Genomic DNA, 16,049 nt, shown 5'->3' with positions numbered 1-16,049 from the left:
TCTGAAACCAGTCTCACATTGCAAACAGAATCTGTCTCGACTGTGGAGTCTGGAAGAGCATTTTAAATAAGCCAGAAGGCGGATGCTGCATCTTTGGCCATCATCTGGTCGCTGCCCGATGTCTGCTATTGCTGCCCAGTGAAGGTACCACCCTACATGGAGACAGGGGAGGGCAGAAAGGGCTGCTGGCGGACCCCTTAGCGTGTTCCTCCTGTAGTCACAGGGCTGCTGCTTAGCTTCATTCCAGAGGACAGAACGACATATTCTCCTCCATGTAAAGGCACTTCATCCAAGCAGAGGAACAGCTGGTGATGTTCCTTTCTCGTCTCTTTCTCCAGGTTGTGAAAATTGCTAGAGCTGCGCATGTGTGGTTGGGAAACAAATGGGGATGGCTGTGCACTTTGCTCTGTATTTCTTCCTCATTCAAAAATGCTCCTCTCCTTCCCTGGGAGCCCCCAATTCACCTTCTGTTGAATGTAGTCTTAAAAGTAAAACCGGTCTTATCCAGGCAAGTCTACTGGATGGGGCGGAGGTGGGTCATGAGTGACCTCTGCAGCTGAATATTTTGCTGGTGCTGGCTTGCCACTGTGCCTGATGCTCTGACATTCCTTTGATTTGGCACAACCCTTTTTGCCCGGTCCCCTCTGGAAACACAGCCTTTCTATCAGGAGGCATCAGAGGCATCATATGGTGATATCTATCCATCTGTCGTTCAAGAATCAGAGCCTGGACTTGAGGTGTTTCTAGAGACTTCAAGAGACTTCCAGGAGCTCTGAGAGTGATAAAGCTGAGGGCAAGCTCCCAGAAGCTTCCAAATCAGGACTGTTAAATACACGCCCACGTGTACCACTGTCTCATCCTGCTTGCACAGCAGACATCTCATTAATTGAATATTTATACTCTTCCCTGTTGAAACTAGATTCAGCCTAAGAATCCTTTGCATAGCCAATTGATTGGAATGGCCATGACCATTTTCTATCCCTGTTCTTTAACTGTTCTTCAGTGCAAACAAAATTGACGATTGCAGTGCTGAGAAGCAAGAAAATAGGATCACAAGTACTGAGAAACATTGTCAGGGTCCCCTCATGAAATGTGCCCAGAGAGCAAAGGTAATGAAGACATCCAGAAAATCAGGGCAAGAGTGAGGAGTCTCCAGGAGACTGCTAAAATGGTTGGGTTTCAACCCTACGTATTTCAAGTCCCCTTTCCAACTGCAGAATCACTGGCTTCCCTTTTCAGCATGATCCCTAAGCAGAAAATACAGCTCTTACACTATCAGGAATTCCGTACTATTTTTTAAAAAGATTTATTTATTTATTTTAGACAGACAGAGAGAGAGAGAGAGAGAGAGAGAGAATATCCTGAAGCAGACTCTCCCCCGCGTGAGGACCAGATGCTGGGTTCGATCCCACCACCCTGAGATCATGACCTGAGTCAAAATCAAGAGTCAGCTGCTTAACCAACTGAGCCACCCAGGTGCCCCATGAATTCCATACAAAAAAAAAAAAAAATTCTACATGAGCTTCCATGTATGCCAAGAGCCACCAACACAATGCAGTGGTTGTCCAAACTTCAGGCGCGCTCTCTACCTTTTCTTTTAAATAGCTACCTCCCACCTGAAACTGATGCTGCCATCCCCTACGAGGCTCCCACGAGAAGCGGCAGCCTCTGCCGGCCTCACCTGCTGCAGCGCTCTCTGGATGTCGATCCCCTGGCCCCACGGCACAGCTGGGTTAGCCAGGCAGTCCCCAGCATTCCCTCGGCGGGATATATCGATTCTCTGCCTCCGCAGGCTCTGAAAAGCCTCAGCCATCACCTTCACCCCGTCGTAGGTGAGCGCAGAGGTGTACTGGTGGGAGGAATGGAGACAGTTAGGTGTCAGGGAGAGCTGAGAGGGAGGCAGGTGGGAGCTCTGTCTGGGAGAGTGCATCCTGGTGATGAGAATGGCAGCAGTGGGCCGGGCCTGGGGAGTCCGGGGCAGGGGTGCGCCAGGAAGGGTCTGTGTCTTAGACGGGGGTTGCTGCTTCCCCTCATTAGCCAGTGTTGTGAGTTCCGTGTTGCCAGTTATGACTTTCAAAGGGAAGCCAGAATTCTAGATTTTTGTGTGCAATCTGGCAATTTTAAAATGTTGCTCCAACTGGAAAAAGAATGTGTAGATTAAATGCAGCACATCTATAGCTCTGATGCAGTCCATGGAAAACCAGTTGGTTTTCTCTGTGTTACAGGCACCAGTTGGGAGCCAAGAGGAACTATTTACTCCACTATCTCTTGTGACAGTGAAAGAAAAAAAAATAATCCAAGAAAGGTAAGCTCTTAATTATTTCCACATTGTGCCTCACAAGTGGCAGGTTTATATCCTGCACACTTGCCCCTTGTGCTTATTCACGATAACTCTCCATTTTCCCCCTCTTGCCTGAAAGGGGGCTAAGATATTGATGAAACAAAGCAGGCTAACAATCCAGGACACTATTTTCTAGCTTTGGAACTCGTGTCTGTCTTCTTCATTAATTTGTCCCCAATCCTAGCTTGTTCCCTGACACATTTTAAGTTCACAACAGAGAGTTGTAGAATGAATGCATGAGTATTTTTCCAGTTTTTGACTATGATTCTTTCACGTTTTAAAAGAAAAAATATAGGTATTACATTTGGTTATTTTTATAATCGCCAATCTTTTGGAAGTTGGGCGGGGTATTCACATGTTAACTGGTATGTGGTTTGTTCATTGCTTTAAAGCACATTTGTGATTTTGTTTGCTTAAGCTCATATTGAAATAAATTTTCATTTTTTTAAGCTTTTATTTAAATTCCAATTAGTTAACCTACCGGCTAATATTAGTTTCAGGTGTAGAATTTAGTGATTCAGCACTTCTATACAACACCCAGTGCTCATTATGACAAGTGCCCTCCTTAATCCCCATCACCTATTTCACCCATTCCACACCCCCCCCGCCCCGCCCCCAGCCCACCACCCTCTGGTAACCGTTCAGTTTGCTCTCTATAGTTAAGAGTCTGTTCCTCGATTTGCCTCTTTCTCTCTTCCCCGCTGCCCCCACCCTTTGCTCATTTGTTTCTTAAATTCCACACGAGTGGAATCATATGGGAAATAAATCTTCATTTTTGAATTGCTAAATCAGTTTGAGCAAGAGTGGGATGAGAAGCATCTCAGTTAAATGGTTTGCCATTTGCAAAAAGAAATTGAGGGGCAAGAGAAAGTTGCCGAGGATTCCGTTTGCTCCAGATAAACAAATTTGGCCTCAGAATCCTCAACTCAGTGTTCCACACAGCCTCTGCCAACCTATTGGGTCTGACATGGAAAAGAAAAAATACCTGCTCTCCTTATTCTAAACCACTATCGAACAGCAAGCAAAATAGATTTTGGCTGTAGGATTTAGACCTTCATGGCTGGGGAGTGAGAGGGAGATGCCATGCATAACTGGGAGTTGATGCTCTGAGGCAGAGATGAGCTGGACATTGCTTAGATTTCTCTGATTTTTAGCTGAGTATGTGGCTGACCAGATAAAGGGCTAGTTCCATGCACAACGCAAGAAGGCTCCATCCACAAAGAAATGAATGCAAGCAGCATCCCTCCTGGAGCTATGCAACATGGAGGCCCTGCCCAGAATTGAGACACCATTTTCCAGCTTCTCCTGGAGCTAGCTGGGGCTAGGTTTCTAAGATGTGGTCAATAGCATGTGAATAGGAGATCTGTGTGACTTCTGAAAGGGGTTCTTAAAAGAAGTCATTGTGCTTTTTATTTTCCTTTTCACTTTCCTGCTAGGTAGAATACTGAGTTAATGGTTGGATCCTCAGCAGCCATTTTGGGCTATAAGGCAGCAGCCATATCCTGAGGACAGCAGAACAAGAAGATAGAAAAAGCTTGAGTGTTTGACAATTGTGAAACCATTATACAAGCCCCAGATTGCTAACTTCTGAATTTTGCTTACACAAGAGAAAAACAAAATATTTATCTTTTTAAACCATTGTCATTCTGGGTTGTCCAACCTTTACAGCATACCCTTAATTTTTATGTATATATTTTCCTTATCTTGCTCCTTTTAGAAAGCTATCCTTTCCTAAAGTCTAAGACTGCCCAGAAATCTGGGGCAGGGAAAGGGACCAGGTTGGTCCTTTGCTGTCTGCTGCCCGTCCCCTCACCTTAGGTCTCTTCCAGTCCACTCGGGTGTGGTCTCGAGCATCGCTATTCTTCCACTGTTGCATGATCTTGGCTGGGATGGTGTCTGTGTAGTTCACCAACTGGAAACCTGTAACATTTGCTCCACTCTCCTTGAATTTGTTTAAGTCAATATCCATGAAACCCTGTGCAGGGAGGAGGGGAAAGAGTCAGAACATGCTGCCTGGATCAGTCAAGTTAATCATGTTAGAGGGTCACAGGATTTCCATCGTGTTCCATAAGGTGAAACTGGCTGAATGGAGAGACATATGTGCCTCCCTTCCTTCTGAAGGTTATCACTTAGTTTGTATACAGTTAGCACAGTGGTTAAGAGCATTTGCTCAGAAGCCAGCCGTGCCTGGGTTGAAGTGCTGGCTCTGCTATTCACAGCCATTAGTTAAACTACCTTGGGCTAAGTTGCCTGATGGTTTCTTGTCTGAATAACGAAGGGTAGGAAGTTGGGGAGAAAAAGCAATGTGATGATGCACGTCAAGTGTGTGGTGCAGACTGAGTGGGGTTACTATGATGCCACAAATATGGAACAGAATAGACACATAAGGAGGGAACTAACTACCACCCACATTCGCCACCCTTTTGAGAGAAGAAGAATCTGAAGTCCGTCAGGAGCAAGCTCCTGTGGGCTCCCAAAGGTCACCAGCAAGTCTGTGGAAGAGGTAGGATTCTGGTCTGGATTCTGACCATCCCTCCCTCCGTGCTCTTTCCTGTACCACAGACTAGCTTTTCTTTACCCGGTGAGGCCCGATCAGTTCTAACATCCACAAAGGATCCTTTACCAGGAATAAATCTTTCCTCCCCATTTGGTAAAGTTCATTCAAATTCAGGAGGTCTTTGACTTAAAAAGGAAACCTGGTATTTGTATAATATATTCCATAGTGCACGTACTTTCGTATCTATGGCCTTGTTTCACTTTATGACTTTATAAGGTAGAAATTCTATGTCTATTTTCCATATAAAGAAACTGAGATAAAGTGGGAGAATTGATCACCAAGTCATCCAGTGAGTCAGTGGCAGAACATGGACTAGAACTAAGGTCTTCTGAAAGTCTTTACTCATCATTCAATAAAAATTTTTGAAAACCTCTAGTGCATATTCTAATACTGAATAAAACAAGTTCCTTCTCTTATGAAGCTTACATTCTAGACAATAAACAAACAAGTAAATATGTAGCATAGTATATACAATGAAGTCCTATGACATTGTCCAAGTCTCTTAATTTCTCATTGACTTATCTAGTTCCTTGTTTAAAAGATCTAGTCATGAACAACTTTGTGACTCAAAGATACTCCCCCAACCCCCCACTAAGTGCCTCTAAAGTTCTGATTGTTTATTAATTGTATTTTATAAATCACCCAAGCTCAGTTCTCCTCAGAGCCTTTGTCCTAGCTATTCTCTCTGCCTCGAAGTGTGGTTTCCCTGGCTGGTTCCTTTCTGTCTTTAGGATCTCAGCCAACATGCAGTCTCTTCAGAGAGGTCTTTCCTGGCCCCCTTACCTAAAGATCCAATTTCCACCCTGTGGTAGATGCTGCCAGTAAGTACCCTGCTCATTTCCACTCCCCTTTATACACTGATATTTCACTTTAAAAAAAAAAATATTTGTTTATTTGAGAGAGAGAGAGCATGGGGGGGAGGGGCAGAGGGAGAGGAAGAAGCAGACTCCCCACTAAGCAGGGAGCCTGACGCGGGGCTCCATCCCAGGACCCTGAGATCATGACCTGAGTGGAAGGCAGACACTTAACTGACTGAGCCACCCAGGCACCTCTGATATTTCAGTTTCTATACTAATCGCAAATACCTATTACTTCAACCCTATGGGAATTAATACACTCAGAGAAGCAGTCAACCAATGACAGATGGAAAGCTAGTAGGAAAATATTCCAGATTCCTTTCCCCAGTGGCTGGAGGTGAGAGAGTTGCGGGGGGGGGGGGGGGGGAGGTGGAAACAACTCTGAGACCTGTTCTACATCAATGTCTAGAGGTCCCTTAAGGGATCAGGCTCCCGCAGGGGTACGTGTCTTGATTGTGCACCTTTACTGGATGCCATCCTGTCCCTTTCTAACTTTCCAGATTCCTCACTGGCATCCAAAGAAACCACTTGTACTTGAATCCTTGTCTTAAGTCCTGCTTCTAGACGAAACCAATGTCACCCCACCACCCAGTCCAGCCAGTTCCTTCTCAGTGCCCTGTTTAAGTTTCTCCAGACCTTTTCTATTTTGTTCATTGATGTGTCCTGGAGCCTGGCATCTAGAGCAATGCCTGGTACAGATCAGATTCTCAATACATATTTGCTGTGTGAATGAATAAAAACCAGAGACTTTCTCAAGCAAGAATGCTAATTAGGCAGGGGAAATATGATAAACAGGCAGCAAATGCCAGTGGACAGTTTTAATTGGTTGGAAAGAGAAGCTCAGGTTAACTTTTCCCATAGCCACAGTTTATAGACTTTTGCAGAGGTCTACTGATTTGCACAGTGGTCTAGCAAGTTGTTGGTACAGATGGAATCAGAATATATACTAGCAGACACTATACCATCTAAGAGAAATCCCACCACTGGTTAAAAGCTAAAGCACCGTTGAGAAATTTCTCATCATTTTTAGAGATCTTTAAAAAGAACATCTTGTTCATAAACTAACTATTGAGAGAATCAAATGGAAATTCTCTCCCGGAGTCATCTTCTATCACTTGAAAGTCTATAACCAGCTCCTGAGCATTTTGTACTAACTGCCCCCCTCTTGAACATAATGGGGGCCACAGTAAACGGATGGCAGAGTTTATTTGAACATAAATGTCACTCACTTCCATCACCAGAATGTCTGACTACAAGGTTAATGGAGCCAAACCTCAGTTATGTTTAATCAAACTGACGGGACCCTCTAACGGAACTCCTTGTGCACCCCTGGGAAAGAATGAACAGAGGACGATAAACTCCTACCTGTGATGTCAGGTAAAAGAAACAACATTAGGGAACAACTTGTAGACAATGCATATTCATCTAATAGCTGGCATTTTCCCTCCCATGTAAGATCTCATGCTGGAATGGTAATCTTGAATCTCTACAATGTCCCTAATCACTAAGAAATGAGTCTTTTATAGTGACTAGGCTTGATTTCTCCATAATGCAAGAAAATGGACTCTGACAGTATAGACAAGTGCTCTTGACTAAGAAAGGGAAATAAACGCGTTAACTATTTGCCCACCAGTTAACTGCAAAGTTCAGCTCACTCATTCTATTCCCTGGAGCATGCTCATTAAACAAGGTTTAATTAAATCATTTTCTAATTTTCTTTGCCATTTTATTAAAAAAAAAAACCAACAACCTTGGGTAACATTTGGTATTTAGAATATTTTTATCTGCTTTATCTGTGATATTAATTATATAATATGTGTAAGGATGTCACATTGCTAATTACATTTTATTAAGGATTTAAACTATGAAGTTTAATCGTCACCACTCTATTTGAGCCATTTTGCCTATTTTATAACATGCCCCAAAATACTGAGTCCATTGCTCTGTACACTGTACTATTGAATAAAACTAAAATCAATGCACAAGATGGTTCAAGTTATTCAGTATGAGAATCCAGGTCTCCCAAACCCAGGCTCCTTCCAACTGTCCCCGCAGAGCTGTACCAGCTGCTGCTCTTCATAGAGTGACTCTGTTTCTCATCTAAAATAGGGTTTTGGGGCACCTGGGTGGCTCAATCAGTTAAGCATCTGCCTTTGGCTCAGGTCATGATTTCAGGGTCCTGGGATCGAGCCCCGTGTTGGGCTCCCTGCTCAGCAGGGAGTCTGCTTGTCCCTCTCCCTCTGCCCCTTGCGCTCTCTCTCATAAATAAATAAATAAATAAATAAATAAATAAATAAAATTTAAAAAAATACACTTTGTGACAAGTGAGCTCTTGGAGATGTTGTGTCACTATGCTCCTGTGTGCTGTTTTGGCACCTCCATGGCACTTCACACTGTCCCACATGTGTCTGATGAATGTGTGACATGAGACAAATGCTCTGCCTACTATCTCATTCAAGCACTGATGACCTGGCTGGTGTACTGCAGGCTCTCAGGATAGAGGTCCTTCACCTGAGGGACACATCAGAATACGTTGGAGAGCTTTTGCAAAATAGTCACCCCTAAGGACTGTCATTCCGTAGCCCTGGAGAGGTAACTGGACACCTGTATTTTTATAAAGCTCTAATGCTGGTGAATCAAAAATCAAGGTTCAATGTATTAAAATTATAAAGGTACTCATTAGAATAATTCCAAATGATGGCACAAGTAACAAACATTGAGGACTGGATGTGTAGAGTAGTATGAGATGATTGATCATCTTTCTAATGGAGAGTCACAGCTGGGATTCAAACTGATCAAGAAAAAGAGACTTAGGCATATTATGTAGAAATGTGGAGGAATCCACCAGAATCACCAAACACAGAAAAGGTTTAAGATAGTTATTTTTAAGAAGTATGAGATTGGAGGGGACAGGAGTTTGCTTTTTATTTTATACCCTTCTGTAATATTTTTTCTTTTTTACTATGTGAATAAAGTTCCTTTTTATACTATTAAAAAATAAAAATACCTCCTCAGACAATTCTGATGTACCTTGATGGTTAGGAATCACCTGTCAGTCCCTGGAAAGGTGGGGAGGGAGTGGCAGTGGCAGAACAGGGAAGATAAGTTGTCCCATGTATTGAAACTTTGTTATGACGTGTTAGGGAGCCCCACTTCCTTTGTTATCTCCTGGTCTGGAAATCAAGAACACTGGCACTGTTAAATGCTCCACTGCAACAGAGCTTCAGAAGCATTGCTCATAAGAATAACAAAAACAGCAATAATGGCCGAAGTTCTACTTCATATACATTACATAACTTCATCTCAACAGCCTTCTGAAAATGAGTTTACTGTCATTTAAAAATGAAAAATGAAATAATTAGTCAACAGTCACCCCTAGATTTATTTTAAACATTTCCCAAGTTCTTATCCTGAGCCAGGCATTCTGTTAAATGCTTTATATAGATCATCTTATTTTATCCCCCAAACAGCCCTGAAAGGTGAACATGCACAGTAGGCACCAGATGCTTATTTGCATAAATGAGTTGAGTGAGTATCCATCCCAGTTTTATGTTGAAGAGCTGTGGTTCAGAGACTTTTGGAAACTCCCCCGAGATCACACAGCAAGCAAGAATTGAAACCATGGTCCAACCATAAAATCTATCGTCTTTGTCAACATGTTCCATTGCCTTGCTGGTGAAGAACACATGAGCTTAGCTTTAGGATGCTGTTGCCAGATTTCCCAGAGAGGGACAAAGAACCTCTGACAGTGTGGATGACACAGCTAATAGCCCTGAATAAATGACTCACCTCGCTGAAGAGGGGCCTTCCAGTACAGCTTTCTATCTTAAAGGAATATTTGTGGTTGAACACCCTAGGTTTCTTTCCTTGACACCAATCTCTGAAGGTTGGCTAGATGCTTCCCAAGCCTCTGATTTATCTAAAGTCTGCTAGTGCCCACCTACTCCACATCCATACCAGGGGGTCGGCAAATATTTTCTGTAAAGGGCCAGATTGTGAATATTTTTGGCTTTGTAGGCCATATGGTTTCTGCTGTAATTATTCAACTCTGCCATTATAGCATGAAAGCAGCCATAGACAATAGTAAATGAATGAGCATGGCTGAGGCCCAGCAAAATTTATTTATGGACACTGAAATTTGAATTTCATATGATTTTCACAAGTCATGAAATATCATTCTTTTCCAATAATTTAAAAATGTAAAAACCATTCTTAGCTCATGAGCCAAACAAAACGAGGTGATGGTTGGAACTGACCCATAGACCACAGTTTACTGATGCCTGATGCAAAGATGTTGGAGATCAGACCAAACCCCTCATTGTACAGATGGGAAAGTGAGCTCCAGAGAGGACACTAGAGGCCTAAGGCCCTATAGCTGGTTAGGGGATTAGCTGGGGTTAGGATCTGACTCCGTTATATGTCATTGTAGGAGCAGCGCAATGCTGACCAGCTGTTGGAATAGAATGGGAGTAGAAGTGCTCAAGTAGTTAACACAGGCATTCCTTCTAATGTCAATTATGATTTTCAAAGGATTAGAATGAAAAGCCATTTCAAATAATTATGATATCCTAAAGAGATGTTTAACACTGTACCACATTGGATATGCTTTCATGTCGCTGTGAAGATTTAGAAAATGCTTTCGGGATCATGAAGAGGCTGTGGGCTATCATGACTATTAATTATCATGTGTGGCTGGAAACAAAAAAACTGATTATACATACTTCCTGGTTACTTAACCTCTCTGAGGCGCAGTTCTCTGGTCTTCGAAATGCAGATATAATAGCACCTACAGCATAGAAGTGGTGTAAGATTTAAAAGAATACATTTAAGCACCTCGAACTGTCTGGCACATAGTAAGTGTTTAGTGAACGTTCGCTATTATCACCATCATCATTATCATGACCTCAAAAGAAGTTAGGTGTTGTTGGAACTGCTTCAAAACCAGGCCGTGGGCCAGGCAAGACACCTGAGAGAACAAGAGGCAGGTGTACAGGAATGCTGCTGTTGGAGGATGAAAAGCTTTATCTTCAAAGCCAAATTTCCTTTTTCTCTGGGATTCTTTCAAGGGGGTCACGTACAAGCTGTTCAGCCCTCATCATCCTGCTTGCGTGGACACCACACCCGTCAGAAGGAAGAGGGAGCATCCAGCATTGTTAAAGGAAAGGGGCCAGGAAGAAGGTTTATTAAACAAGCCCTGGGCCACTGGAAAGAACACTGCCTCCATCTCATCCCCTTGAGATCTGAAGAGGTAATGTTAGAATAAATCAAAGAACCTGTACTTTATACTCAGAAGGGCACAAGTTGAACATGCCAAGTTTCCCCCACTTGTCAGATAGATTCTTAGATGACAGCTCCAGAGGGAGGATGGTTACAGGGAAGTGCAGTTTGAAAAGGCTTGTTACTTTAGAAATGCTGGAAAAAGTGGGGATAATCAACCTGAAAAATACTGGAAACTGAGAGGGTAAGCGGAGGATGTATTCAGATCCCGGAAGGGCTGTCATGGGGAAGAGGTGCGAGATTTATTTATTCGCTGAGGCTCCAGAAGGCAAGCCAGTATCCGTGAATGAGCAGAAGTCATGGAAGGCAGATTTTGGCTAAAATATGACAACCGCCACAGTGCCTAGATGTATCAAAGCCTGTACTTCGTAGTAGGCACAATGCTAAGGGCTTTATTTGTATTATCTCATTTCATATTCAGAACAATCCTGTGAAGCAGGTATTTTACTATTATCATTCTCATTCTGCAAATGAGAAAACTGAGGCTTAACTGAACGGAGTAGCTTCTGCCCGGTATCACACAGCTGATGATGGGGAGAGACCACAGTTGTAACAAGTAACAAGACTCTCGGCTGTTATCCAAGCACTGTACATCCCGCCTCCTCGCCACTAGTCCTGTCAATCTGACTCCTCCATCTCCTGTCCTGCAATGAATGGCTGGAATGGCTTGTATCTCTACTGTAGGAAGGAATTAGCAGGTCTCCAGGAGACCACAATGTTTGCCTTCAGCATCTTTAACGTGACCTGCTGCTTGGAATTCGAACCACAGCTCTTTGTTTTTATCTCTCTGAGGCCCATCTTATCTCTCTCCCGGAGACTGCGGTTGTCCTTTGCACGTGCCTTAAGAGACTGTGGGCTCCCAGGAGGCGGGGCCTCAGTCCCCAGCATATCCGCAACACAGCACCTGGAGCACGCAGATGGCTCAATTCACGCGGAAGAATAAAGAAAGAGATAGCAAACGTCTTTGCTCACCCTTTTCATGATTCTCGTACATGCTTGCATCCTGTCACCTCCCAGCTCTTGTCCTCTGCACTAAAGAGGGCTTTTCATTGACTTTTTCCATGTAGTATATTCTGAACGAGGTCATAAATAAGAATTGTCAAGAAAACAGTTTTAGGGACAGCCACACAAGTTCTGTGCTATCTTTGAACCATGGGAGCTGTTTGCCCTTGGGCAGTGGTCTCTGTCTCTCCCAGCACTAGTTTACTGATCTGCAAAAGAAGGGCACTGGCTAGACCAACGATCATTCAAACTATTCCCAGGTTGCGAGCATTTTAGAGGTTAGCATGTTGGGGAAGGGGGAAGGCACAAGAATGGGGTCCTAGACCCCTATCTTCCCTCTACCAAAGCAGCTCTGTTTCCTATCTGTTTTACATGCTGGTGTTCTCCCCAAGATTCCATTTGAAAATAGGGCTTCTAACTAAAAAGTTTGGAAACTTCTGAGCCAGTTGATTTCTCTCTTAAGGCTCTTCTAGCTTCATCTGCAATTCTGTGATCACATAGGTGTGTATATATGAATATGGATATATGTGAATTCATGGAATATTCCTGAGCTGAGGACTCAGTTTTGTCCTCAAATCACATGTCTCTGCATAACGGTCTTCCCATTTTCCTATTTTAGTCACTATAGCCAACCAAAACTTAAATGTGTCCTCACCCTACATAATCCCTGGTAACATGTGGGCTTATCTGATTCCTGCAAAGTCAATGAGACTCTGTGGCTGTGTTTAAATTAGCTAAAACACCATCCGTGTTGGAAAAAATCAGTAATGTTAACTTACCCAAGTGCATTTGAAACCAGGGAGGCAGGTACCTGTACGCTTGGATATCTGCCAACACACAAGCGCACCTGTTTCCCACACAGGTGTCCTTTGTTGCCAAAGCATTGTCAGAGCCAGTCAGGGCCTCAGAGAGCAACTTCTGTCAGTCTAGGGGTTTAGGATAAAATGCTGGCACTTTGCGGCAGAAGATCAGAGGTCTCCAGACTGGGCTGTTGATGCATGGGCAAAGGAATACATTATTTGGCCTGGTATTGGTTAGTCGCCCAGAGCCTTTATGTTAACTGTGTTCTAACTGGCTGCAGTCAGAGGTGACACCTGGCCAGGGCCAAAGAGCCAAAGGTCAATTCAAAATTCAGCCTAGTGTGGGGCCTGGAGTTCTTGACTGACTTGAAACCAAACACATCTTCCTTTTACATTGATCCAAACCTTCCTGTCCAGGGAAGATCAAGTGAAGACTACAGAAAGCCCACTTTTTGATGAAATGCCAGCTTAAGGGTTCACAGGATCTCAATACAGTAAGTATCTATTGAATGCTTGGTGAAAAATGAATGAAAGTCCAAACATCAGATAAATTTGAAATCTACTGGGAATGGGGAAAGGAGTATTCTAGTTTAGTTATTCATTCATGCTCTCATTCATCTGTGAGTACTTAATATTGTGAAGCACATACTAGACAAAGGGATGAAACAGAGAATCACAGGTGTGATCCCTGCTTTCGAGTTACTTAAGGTTTAGTGCAAAAGGCCAATATTACCCAAGTAATTGTAGAGCAGCTAATGAAAAAAACCTGACCTTGGAGCTCAGGGAAGGCTCCCCAGTGGAAGCAGTGAAGCCTGAAAGAGGACTTTTGGTCAGGTGAAAAGTGCAGGAAATAACCCTCTAAGCAGAAAACACACATGCTCTGAGGTTCAGATTCAGAGGACAAAGGGCAGTAAACCAGAGGAAGCACATATTACACATCAGCCTGGATTCAAATCTCAGCTCTTTTACCTCCTAGCTGTGTGGCCACAGGTAAGCTACTTAAACTTTCTGGGCCTCAGTCTCCTTCACGGCAAAATAAGGATTTCTGTTTTATCTCTATCCTATGACTGTGGTGAGAATTAACTATAATAACATAGTTAAGTTCTTAGAATGATGCCTGCCACATAGCAAGTACTCACCTAGAGCCCCACAGCTCATGGGGCTCCATTTTCCTTTCTTCCATTATATTATCTGTTTTTCTGTTTTAAAAAGAGGGACCAATAAGAAGTAAAGACTGGACCCTTCTATTTACACATTACCCCAACCTCCTGCCTCGGTTGGTGCTGAGGCATCTGTCCCTTCTGCTTCTAAGCTGGTGGTAGCAAGAGGTTGCACACTCTGAAAGAGCAATTGCAGATATTGTCTTGCATATCTGGAGCATGGAAAGGACTAGTCCAAATCAGCCAAGGTGTGCACGGTTTGCAAGAACAAAGGCTACAAACACTGAGTGCTTGAGATTAATGGAGCAGTGTCTCCCTTATGATGAAGGGAGCCAGTGTGGCTTGGGAATTTTGTTTTGATATCCCCAGACTGCAGAGAGAGGCAGGAAACTAGAACCATAAATTACAGATCTGCAAAAGTCCTCTTGACAATTTATTCCTTTTAAAAACATTGCACGAAATCTTCAACAAATTGAGACTCTCAAAAAATATACATATATATATCTTTTCTGCAAATGATAATGAGTCAGTGGCAGAGTTGGGATGAGACCCTAGGCTTCTGCTGCACTCATTGTTCTAAAACTTGACATAAAATAGCTCATTTTATCTTTACCTTGTGAAGTGTGTATGCATATTCCCACCTACAGATAAGGAAACTGAGGTACAAAGAGGTGAAGTGGCTTGTTCAAAGTCACAGCTAGTAAGTGGGTGAGTCAAAATTCAAACCCAGGCAGTTTCAGGAGGAAAGGAGTTTATTTCTCAGTTTTGCTCAATCATGATGCCAGGCCTCAGAGTTGCAAATGTTTCCCCAATTTGGGCAGTGTGGCCCGGTGGAGAACAAACCTAATCTTTAGAATTAGAGAGATCTGAGTTCAAATTCTAGCTTTAGCTCCATGACCTTGGAAAAGCTCCTTCAGCAAATTGAACCTCTTTTTTTCTCACTCATAAAATGGGAATATAATCTCACCTTTCTTGGAGGGACACAGAAACTCTCAGAGGTCTCTAGAGTGGATTATTCTAGACCATGGGGTATGAGTGTGAAGAGCAACAGACTAGGCCTTGCCTGATGGAATGTTCAGACCATCTAGCAAGTGAGGATCCTTTGGGATCTGGGATTTGGCTTTCTACCCAGCTACTTCCTCTTTGCTTCCAGAGGTGTCTGTAATGTCAGCCCTGGTGATCATAAAGTAACCCATGTGTTGTCAGTGTTACTAGAGAGTGAGGTAAGAGCAGCGGGAGGGAGGAAAGGGTGTATGGAAGGGACAAAAGGAAGCTGCAGGGGGTCCCCATCCGTGAAGAGAGACTCTGAGAGGAGCTGGAGGGGGGCCGGAGGGAGCACTTCTGAGCCTCTTTCTTGGTCTCCATGTTTCTGCCTGCTTCTTCCTCTTATACACACATACACACACACACACACTCACGCCGCACATGCACAGGCACACTGGAAACTGAGAGGCAGCAGTGGGGGGAATGAAGCATAAAGAACAGAGCAAACAGTTGCTCCAAATCCCTGGCCCAGCTCTGCTGTTTAACTTCTCAGTGAGCTCAAGCAGGTCACTTCCCCTCTGGGCCTATATTTCCATTTGTAAAATGAGGGGTTGGGGGAGATGAGCTCCTAGGGACCCTTCAGCACTAGCTCTCTTGGCCTCTTCAAACCAGGGCAAAGGCATGCTCTTCACAGGACCACTGGCCACATGGATCCACTGTCATCCTTCCTAGACACCTGCAGCCTCCAGAGGCCTCTCTAGCCTCCAAGTGCCATGCTCTGGCAGCTCAAGTGCCATTTATGGGGGCTTGCATTACTATCACACATGGTGATTTTCTCTAGCATTTTTAAAAAAATAGGCTCCAAGCCCAGTGTGGAGCCCAACATGGGGCTTGAACTCACAATCCCAAGATCAAGACCTGAGCTGAGATCAAGAGTTGGACACAACCAACTGAGCCACCTGGGCGCCCCCTCTCTCATTCTTTAGAACTTTGGTTACATCTTCCAATCTAGCTAGAAGACAAGGCCTTGTTGCTTCCAGGACAAAAGTCACGCTGTATGAATCTCCTCGT

At 43.7% G+C, this 16,049-nt stretch overlaps 1 protein-coding gene and 1 long non-coding RNA gene across 9 annotated transcripts in view; one reads left to right on the top strand and one right to left on the bottom strand.

The window, feature by feature from the left end:
• GRIA1 (glutamate ionotropic receptor AMPA type subunit 1) overlaps positions 1 to 16,049 on the bottom strand; it is a 299,370-nt gene that overhangs the window by 114,607 nt on the left and 168,714 nt on the right. For all 3 annotated transcript variants that reach the window (XM_078066772.1, XM_078066773.1, XM_078066771.1), the window contains exons 6-7: positions 4,155 to 4,316; positions 1,682 to 1,849 (exon numbers count right to left, since the gene is read on the bottom strand). In XM_078066772.1, the coding sequence (XP_077922898.1) occupies positions 1,682 to 1,849; positions 4,155 to 4,316 (330 nt within the window). The remainder of the gene's footprint in view (positions 1 to 1,681; positions 1,850 to 4,154; positions 4,317 to 16,049) is intronic.
• Positions 1 to 16,049, top strand: part of LOC144381083 (uncharacterized) — a 912,868-nt gene that overhangs the window by 799,029 nt on the left and 97,790 nt on the right. For 2 of the 6 annotated variants that reach the window (XR_013445590.1, XR_013445570.1), the window contains exon 3: positions 6,102 to 6,128. The exons of 2 other annotated variants lie outside the window; for them this stretch is intronic. This is a non-coding gene — a long non-coding RNA (uncharacterized LOC144381083). Of the gene's footprint in view, positions 1 to 6,097; positions 6,129 to 16,049 lie in introns of those variants that run through there. 2 more of the 6 variants (XR_013445573.1, XR_013445571.1) reach the window with 2 other exon arrangements.

Source organism: Halichoerus grypus, chromosome 2 (assembly GCF_964656455.1).
Source record: "Halichoerus grypus chromosome 2, mHalGry1.hap1.1, whole genome shotgun sequence".
NCBI classification, from domain to species: domain Eukaryota; kingdom Metazoa; phylum Chordata; class Mammalia; order Carnivora; family Phocidae; genus Halichoerus; species Halichoerus grypus.
The sequence above is the reverse complement of the archived record's forward strand: the minus strand, read 5'-3'. Positions and strand labels throughout refer to the sequence as shown.